This window comes from Volvox carteri (genome assembly GCF_000143455.1).
Source record: "Volvox carteri f. nagariensis unplaced genomic scaffold VOLCAscaffold_72, whole genome shotgun sequence".
Taxonomy (NCBI): Eukaryota; Viridiplantae; Chlorophyta; class Chlorophyceae; order Chlamydomonadales; family Volvocaceae; genus Volvox; species Volvox carteri.
The window spans coordinates 613,031-622,328 of record NW_003307615.1 but is presented as its reverse complement, the minus strand read 5'-3'; the positions used below and the strand labels follow the sequence as shown (position 1 = coordinate 622,328).

At 61.0% G+C, this 9,298-nt stretch overlaps 2 protein-coding genes across 2 annotated transcripts; both read left to right on the top strand.

The window, feature by feature from the left end:
• Positions 1–3,155: 3,155 nt before the first annotated feature.
• Positions 3,156–3,383, top strand: VOLCADRAFT_36100 (uncharacterized protein; the record flags this gene model as incomplete). The annotated part of the gene is made up of 1 exon (XM_002957347.1): positions 3,156–3,383. A coding segment is annotated over one exon (228 nt), but the record flags the coding sequence as incomplete, so codon positions are not given.
• Positions 3,384–5,776: 2,393 nt separating this feature from the next.
• VOLCADRAFT_68128 (uncharacterized protein) lies at positions 5,777–8,878 on the top strand (the record flags this gene model as incomplete). The annotated part of the gene is made up of 6 exons (XM_002957346.1): positions 5,777–5,860; positions 6,282–6,366; positions 6,841–6,981; positions 7,627–7,763; positions 8,011–8,109; positions 8,522–8,878. The coding sequence occupies 6 exons, from the start codon at positions 5,777–5,779 to the stop codon at positions 8,876–8,878; spliced, it is 903 nt and encodes a 300-aa protein (XP_002957392.1).
• Positions 8,879–9,298: the final 420 nt, after the last annotated feature.

The following is a 9,298-nucleotide window of genomic DNA, read 5'->3' as shown; positions in this document are numbered from 1 at the left end:
GCCTGCGCTCATACACCTCACATGTTACGCCCTCCATGCAGATCACTGCTCTGCTGTTCTTCGTCCTTTCTTCCCGTGGCTGACCGCAGCCTTGTGTGCCCTCCTCGCTTTGCGTCCCCCGGATTTGGGTCGATGACTTCACCGCTTAGGACTCCCTAGGGCAGTTTCGGACTTTGGACTTATGTTGTCGGTATATTGCTTGGATGGGACGCCGTGGCAGATCATTTCTGATTTCCTTGCAGCATATGATTTTCGCGCTCATTGGTCCTCTGCCCCAACCTCTGAAGGTGTACGACCCCACGGGTACCTCGTTTGGCGGCTCCTCCCTGCGGTTAGCGACACTGTGCCGTGTGGGATCGCCCAACTCTGGCCCCTCCACCCCGAGCTCCTCCCAGCCACACACACCCGTGGGATCCAGTCTGAGACCCAAGCCACCTCGTGAGCATACCAGGGGGAGAGCCGGGGACCGCGGTGTGTGTACATGCGTGCACATGCGTGCGTGTGTGTCTGTGTGCGACGGAGTGGACGTGGAGGTTGGGGCACGTAGGGATCTACGTGCTCGGAGGCATCTTTGTTTTTGGTCTTGTAGCCTTTGGACCTGTAATGAGAGAACGACGCGATTGGCTCTTGCGAGCAACAGATGCCCTGCTAAAGTACCTAGCTTTGTTGCTTAGTCAGTAACATCCCGTTGCTGCTGGTGTCATGGTGTTTTTGGTATTTCACAGCATGATGTGCTGCTGACCTCCCTTATCCGGGTCCCCTCGTCCTGGCCATCTCGACCCTCCTTGTCTCCTCGTAAACAGCCGCAGATAATTTGTCTGTGGCGACCAGGGCCGGCTCCCGTAAGATATCCCACCTCGCTAGCCCCGAACTTCGCCGGTATCAGCAGACCTCAACGATGACCACCACCACCTTCGCCACCACGACAACCGTGGCTGCGGAGCACCACCACCAGCAGCAGCAGCAGACGGATGGCGGCGCAGTGGGCCCGTGGGACGGACGGCACCTAGTGCACATGAACACGGCCCCGGGGGCTGTTCAGTTGGTGAGTTGGCCGTCCACTCTTGAGGGGGTGAGTCCGTAGGGACGATGACCGTTGGCCGTTGGATGTTGGCAAGATTCGGGTTTGGCGTCGGAGGGATGGAGTTTAGCCTGTGCTGGTGCCATGGGCTGTATGCGGAATGGGCCCTCGTGGAGCCTTGGGCGAGGATAGGTGGGAAGTTAGGGTGTGGGACAAATCCCCGACGAGCAAGTCGCCTATTTTAAGAGATGGGTCGCGAGTGCCTAGCTGCCCCGCGCGGTCGCCTGCTTCTTTTCAGGCGTGTGGCTGTCATGGCGGCCATCTTCCGCACGTCCTCTCCCATCGCATCGTGTTCACAGCGGCTCTCCTAGCAGACCCCGTTAGCCCATTTGATGGCTCTTCCCGGCCCTTTCCTTTGGCCCCCCAGGACGACTCGGCGTCTGCGCTGCAGGTCGTCCACCGCTCCCTCAGTGTGGGTACGGGTCCCGCACCAGGCGGCCTGCCGGCCCGTGACGCCAGCCAGCCTGACACGCCCACCTCCGCCTCCCGGCCCAATAGCGGCCGCTGCACCCGGCAGCCCGTGGTGATGCTGGTGGATGCGGTGCGGTCCAAGGATGAGGGCAAGCTGGCGGAGGTGCTGGAGCTGCTAAGGGGCCCGCAGGGCGTGCCGTTGGGTGAGGCGGGTGGGAGGGTGGCGCGGTTTGTGTGGGTGTGGGCACGTGCATATGGAAAGGGTGATAACCGACAAGCGGGCGTGTGTCAGTTATCTCTGTCTGGCGATGGGATTAACGGGTAACTTTTATAATCTAATCATTTTCTTAATTACGCCTTTCGAAACAGGTTATGAAAAAGGTCATTAGCCATAAAGTAATGGAGTCCGCGCAATTGGACAAGTTTGCGAAGAAATAAACCCTTATGAAGCTAGTGGAAGCGATGGCGCTTGGAAAGCCTGTAGGGTCAGTGGGTGTGTGGGTGTGTGGTAAGGGTGATTATCATACATTACCTGGGTGGAGTCTGGTGTGTGTAGGAGGTGCGGGCGACTGAGGAATTCCAGGTCTTGTATGGGTACAGAGTGTGAGAATGGGCGTGCATAGGTTTGTTGTGAGGAGTTGTGCGAGCATGGGTGTTGTGCATGTGTATGTATGTCTGGGGTTGTGCGGCAGCACGGGTGCGGGGGTCCGCGGCGAGGGCGAGGCGAAGCGAGGGATATCTGTGACTGAAATGCTACGTTTTCATCAAGTCAGAAGTGTGAACCGCAAAGCGAAGCATCGCGCTGAGTCTTGGCGATAGGGAAAGGGCCAACGCGATCTCGAGAGTTACGGTGGAAAGAGCCCCCATCCAAGGCCCCCTGTTTCACCGCAGATGTGCTTCTGCACCGCTTTCGTCTTTCGCTGTCCCTTGTAGCACATTGCTAATGAGCACGAGCTCAATGAGTACGAGCTCAATGAGCACGAGCTCCGCAATCTGCCTCCCTTCCCCTTTCTCCAGGCCCCCCTCCCCGCACGGATTGTACCCTCATGCACTATGATTTGCACTGCAAGCTGGACATCCCCCTGAGGCAGCTCACTTTTCCTCACATACCCTTATCACTGCCATGCGGTCCCCTCTTCCCAGTTTACCACCTGCCACCGCCTCACGCCTCTCGCCACACGGCACTCGCCTCACGCCTCTCACCGCAGGCATTAACGAGCGGCACCCCATCACCGGCCGCACCCCCCTCCACGAGGCCGCAATGACCAGCAGCGCCAGCATGGTGGCGAGGCTGCTGCAGGCGGGAGCTGAACCCAATATTGGCCACGATACACAGGTACGTCTTGAAAGTTAAACAAGGAAGGAAGCTTTCCCCTTCCTCGGGAAATTTTGACACCAGAACAGGTGATTGGCGGTTGGCGGTTTGTGGTTGGCGGTTCCGTCACGCGCTGCAACAAAGAAAGGCCCTCATGTGGGAAACGCCCGTGGTGGCATTGCGGACGGGACGGCAGTAGCTGGAGGGTAGCAGGAAGCCGTCCATTTTTCTGACCTATGGTACCCACATGCCGCCTGTCCAGATCCGTTGTTGTTGTCCGCTGAACCGTTATTTTGATCGTTGAGCATCCTCCGGATCTTATTTGTCCTCACCCAGGGACCTCCGCTGCTCCACGCGGCGGCGTACGGCGACGTCGACGTGATGCGGCTGTTGCTGGACGAGGGCGCGGACGTGAATGCTGTGGACGCCCAGCGGGAAACCGCCCTTCACCTAGCCTGTGTGGGGAGGCATGTGGAGGCGGCGCGACTGCTAACCAAGTACGGGGCGCTCTGGAGCGCCGTTAATGACGATAACCAGACTCCCGTACAGCTAGCACCGCCGGAGTTTATGAGGTTGTACACGTACGACCGGTCGCGGACGCCGCCGCTGGCGTCGCCGCCGCTAAACCATGGTCATGGCAGCGGAGCCGCGGCATCGGTGGCGGTGACAGGTGCTTTGTACAGCGACCCGAGTTACAGCTGCGTGGACATTGCGCCTAGTCCGGAGAGGCCGTCTTCGATGTCGTCATCGCGGGCGACGTCGGCAGCGACGACGCCGGCGGCGCGAGCGGTGGCAGCGGCGGCGATAGCGGAGGGCGTCAGCTCCAAACGGATGGTGGGAAGGCCGCCGAGTGGCGGGCCCCCCGGTGCCGCCGCTGCCAACGGCAGCCCCAACGGTGGTCCACCGACGAGCCCGACTTCCCAGCTCGATATTGATATCTGCAGCGGCGGCGGCGGAATGGCGTCTCAGCCTGCCATTGCTGGCGGCGCCAGCGGAGCTTGTGCTCTTCGTCCTGTGCCGCCGCCGGATCCCGCTGGTGGCGGTAACGGCGGTGGCAGCTTTCGGTCACGGCGGAACAGCAGTAGCGCCGTCGGCGCTGCCGCAGGATTGCCGGCGCCTGGCGGCAACGGCGGCAGCAACTCGCCGCCGTTGCCTCCCGGATTCGCTGCTGCTGCAGCAGCGGCGGCGGCAGCGGCCGCCGCTGGCAACCGGGCTGGAGCCCCCGCCAGCCCACAGCTGCCGGAGAGCGAGGGAGTGCCGGCGTCGCCGCCGAAGCTTCGGCTGCCTGGCGGCGTACGCCGGCAGCTCTCCCGGGGTGCCGGGGAGGGCGACGTCCTGAATGCTTTCCATGCTGAGGACGCGGAGATACTGCGCAAGTGAGGCACCACGACCCGGTTAATGGATTGATACGATTTGAGGGGTTCTCTCTGCTTCTGGATAGACTCGGCCAGGAGAGTTGATAAGCGGAGTTTAACACCTATGCGTCGCGAAGGAGTTGGGGACGTTGAGCAGGAAACCGCGATTGTGCGTTTGTGGGGCTGCACAGATAGCATCGTGCCTTGCGCCAGGATCTGCAGCTCTCTTCCGGCCTGCCCTGCCCCGTCTCTGTCCTTGCCCCGCAGTCGCAGTCGCGACCCCTTCCCCACCTGCGTTTCCCCCGCTGCTGGCTGCAGGTCCCTGTCAGGGCCCCCTGTAGCTGCGCTGGACGGACCCGCAGTAAACAAGGAGAGCTCGGGTGGGGATGCCGCTTGTGGTGCTACAGCTGGTGGCGGCGGCGGTGGTGGTGGTGGTGGTGGTGGTGGCACTCCTAGTGCGTACTGCGGCGCGGTGGGCTTCTTCCCGCCGTTCCAGTTGCCGCCGGGCCTGCCCCCGGGGCCGTCGGCGGCGGCGATGAAGGGCAAGGCCGCCGTGGCGCACGGCTCCGGGGACAAGGACCCCAGCATACAACAACAGCATCATCAGCATCATGAGCCTTTTTCCTCCTCCGCGTCAGCTTTACCGTCGTTATCGCCGGCGCCGTCGTCACAGCCGCAGCCGCAGCATCTCCGGATCCAAGTGCCCGAGACATCTGTCATCCGTTTCGGTGTGCGGCTGCAGGTGCATGGCTCAACGGAGCCTTGCGAGACGCCCACCGTTGCTGTCCCGTCGGCAGCTCCAACCACCTCCACGTCAGCAACCAGTTGTACATCAGCGGATTCGGCCACCCCGAAATGCAGCGTCACCGCAACGTCCTCCTCTTGCCTTTCCCCCGCCACCTCTGCGGCCTCTGTTGCCAGTACGGCAACCAGCGGTGGCGGCGCCATCGCCGGTGTTAAGAGCGCCGAAGGCGCTGACAGTGGTGGTGACAGCGGCGGCGGCGAGGCCACCTTGACTCACGCGTCGTGCGGCATCCCCCTTTCCGTACCGTCGTTCTCAGCGGGGGTGTCACCTGACGTTTCAGCGGCGGCTGCTGAGGCGGTTGGGGTTTTTGTGCCCGTGCCGGCGACAGGCTTCACGCCGCCGCTGCCGCAGGCTGTCAAGCCGACCGGCGGCGTAGCCGCTGCCATTACCGTCCCCGCCACCCAAAGCCGTCCAACCGTTACCGGCGATGACGGCGGAACTCCACCGCTGATGCGAGACAGTTCCCCAGTGCGGGATTACCGAGCATCTAGCGACGGCGGCGGCGGCAGCGGTGCCGCCACGGGAGCCTCCGGAAACGGCGGGCGGGCGAACCCGCAGCGGGCCAGCATCCTAGCGGCTCAAGCCCTGAAGCGGATGAGTCCTGTAACTGCCAGCAAGGACGCCCTCGAGGTGCGTTTTACTGTACTCTTATTGCGGTAGCTTGTAGATATCTTATCGTTACCGCCCGTCGCCATTCGGCTCTTGTTGCCTTGCTTCACCTTGCCTTGCAACTGAGTTCCACCTCGCTTGGCACCGCCCCTTGCTGGTCCCGTATCGGCCCCCTCCGAAACCAGGTACGCGCTGCCAACATGTTTCGTCAGAGCACGGATTTGCGGACGGGGGAGATTGAGTGGACGCAGGGGGAGCTGCTGGGGGAGGGAGCATTCGGCAGGGTACGTTGCATTGCGAACAGGCGACACGGGAATGTAGGACATCATGAAACGCTTGTACGGAGCTGCACAGATAAGCTTTACATTGCTCAAACCATCACTTTAGCCCAGTATAGGGCCCATTGGGCCATGGGGAGAGGGAAGGGAATGACGTGCGCGATTGTGTTCCGCTGATAACTCATCGTGTTTGTGCTTCTCTCAACTCCCGATCTCCCCACCTCCCTACTCGTCCTTACCACCCCCCGGGCTTTTACTGACACACCCGCGCGTGTGTGCGGAACGTGCGGAACTTGTAACCTACTCCGGGAATATTGACGTTTCGGCACGTCGGCAGTTGTGCCTTTTTTGACGTTTGCATGTGGCTTCCCCGCCTGCCCGTACCGCTGCCCCCACCGGGGCCCCCACCGCGGCCCCACCTCCCCAGGTGTATGCGGGTCTGAACCAGCAGACGGGCGAGCTGATGGCGGTCAAGGTGATGCAGCTGATCAGCCACCAGCTGAACAAGGAGGGTGAGAAAGGAGGAGGTCATGGGGGGAACGTGGCTCTTGGAAGCTGTGCTTAGGAACACATACATACACGCACACGGGTGTGTGTCTGTATGTGTGATGGAGGGTAACCGCTCATACACGTCCACTTGGGTCGTTCGCGTTCGAAGGCTGGGGAGCATGTGTTGAGGGAGTGGAGAAGTGAAGGGATTCCTAGCCGTGTTGGGCCCCTAGCATCATCAGTCGAATTCCTCACATATGTCCCACGGAGATCTCCGACCTGCGGGCATAAGTCCACGTGCCCAGCTATCCTATCGCTCTCCGGGAGTTCCACTTGCCCACAGCCCGGCCTGGGTCCTTGGGAGCCCGCTTTCTAACCGCTCCCAATAAATATTGTTTGGGACCTTGTCCGTTGTGCAGCCAAACGTAAGTTTTGTTGTTCTATGGTTGTTCTCCCGCCACCAGCCCACCCCATCCCCCCGATCCTTCCCTCCGCAGCCGCGTACCAGCAGCTGAAGGACCTGGAGAACGAGATGTCGTTGTACAAGAAGCTCCGAAACAAGCACGTGGTGGGGTTCATCGACGCGCGGTACGACCCGGAGACGTCGGCGTACTACATCTTTCTGGAGTACGTACCTGGTGCGTTATTGGAGGGGGACATGCCCCGATGTGCGTCTGTATGTGCGTCCGTGCGTGTTTGGACGTGCGCCTGGGTGCGTGGCTTGGTGGGGAAATGGGGGGGGGTGCTGAATAGTGGTATGAATGCCGCACCGGAACACCCCGAATCATCATCATTACAACCCATCACTACGACTTACAAGTGCGGGATGGCCGTCCGTGAAAGCCTGAGGGGGCCCCATGGGCGGTCAATTGGCATTATTGTGGTGCCGAGTGAGGACGTTGTCGTCCTACCCCGCAACCCTGGGCTCGACGCGCCTGAGATACACCTTGTGCGTCCCGAGCAGCGCCCTCAGGCATCCGTTCGCCGGCCCTCTACTCCCTACGTCCGTGCCTGGGTCGCCTGGGTCCCCAACACGCGCACACAGCAGCTTGTTTGGGCCACCCGCGTATGGCCACTTGACCCCGAGGGTTCAACGGCATCACAATCACCCATGCGTCCAACAACCTTTTGACAACATGTGCACGAAACACCCCAAAACGCCCTGTAACTTAAAGCCCTGGTTTATCATGGACACGCAACCACACGGTCCCACACGCGTCCAAGCCATGCTGGCTTATGTACCCTCAACCGTGCCGCGCCGCGCTGCGCTGCGCCTCCCTTAGGCGGCTCCATTGCCTCCATGTTTAAGCGGTTCAAGCTGCAACGCTTCTCCGAGGACCTGGTTCGCAACTACACCCGCCAGCTGCTGACTGGGCTGGAGTACCTGCATAGCTGCAAGATTGTGCACAGGGACCTCAAGGTACGTACGGCAGCACAGAAACGGCTGAGACTGGATCCTGGGATGGATCCGAAGGTGGGGGGTTTTGGGGTTCCGTCGGCGCTGAGCTGTTTCTCGGCTGCTGGCTGCGCTGGCTCCGTTCGTAGAGGGCTGCTTGTTAGAGGACTTCGGACGGTAGGAGGGCCTATTGCTCTGCACTCCGTTGTTCCTTAGTCGTTCCCATTCCCCTCCCTTTCCCTTGCCTTGGCCCCCTACATTTGCCTGCCAGGGAGCCAATGTTCTGGTTTCCCGTGACGGAGTTGTCAAGCTGACGGACTTTGGAGCGTCCAAGGCCTACCGCGACCAGACCATCAAGGAGTGCATGAAGGTGGGGGGCCTATCTCTGAAGCTGTGCTGCGGTTGGCGTCTGGCGTCGGTTTGTCGGCTATTACTTGGCTATGACTTGGTTGGGTCACTTAGATTTGCTTGGCGTTGAGAAGGATAGGTACCTCGCCAGGCATGTAACTGCGGGTATGCGGCGACGTCCTTTGGTCGTGTGTGCGGTTGACATCACACCACCAAATCAAGCCGCTCAACACCTCGGAACACCGAGCTACTCTCCGTCCTGGTCCTGACCTCAGAGAGCCCTGGACTCTTGATGAACTAAGGACTAATCAGCTCCCTCCCTCCTCCCCTCCCTCCTCCGGGGCCCTTACCCTTCTTTCTCCCACTCCTCGACGAATGGACGGATGGATGGATTCGGGACTACTGCGCATCCACACAACCTCCCAATGCCAAAGTCCGTCCGCGGCTCCTTGTACTGGATGGCTCCCGAGGTCATTCGTGGCACGGGCTACGACAGGCGAGCCGACATCTGGTCCCTTGGATGCACCGTCATAGAGATGCTGTCGGGCACACACCCCTGGCCCAATCTGGATAACCAGTGGACCGCCATGTTCACGATCGCCAAGACGGAGGAGGGACCGCCGCGGCCGGTCAACATATCACCCGAGGCGGCACGGTTCCTGGACCGCTGTCTGCAGTTCGACCCCGCCAAGCGGCCAACCGCCACGGAGCTCCTGCAGGTGCGTGTGCGTGTGTGCGCGTGTGTAGATGGTAACGCTGCTGTCGTCAGGGCGTGTGTTTCAATAAGTTGAGCGGAAAGGAGGTGTAGCGGGACAAACGGTGCGTGTGGTTCGGGGGGGGGGGAAGGGTCGTTTACACAACAGAGACCCAACGTGCAATGCTCCGTGCCTCCATGCCTCCGTGCCCAAACGGCATGTGGGAGTGCTAATGCTGGTATGCGATGCTTGCGCATCGTCGCGTTTTCCATGTATTTGTGTATTTCTGCAGGACCCTTTCGTGGCGCAAGCAGTGGCATGTCCGGCGGCCTCCTCCGCCATAATGGGCAACAGCGACACGGGTGACCGTCTGCAGCACTCGTTCTAACTGGGGACACCGCAGGAAGTGCACCGTGCAGTGGCCAGGGGCCCGCTGAAATTACAACACTAGCAGTAGCCGGATCCCGGCAATAGCAGCGAACGGCAGTATCTGCGACAGACGGACAACGTCATCGG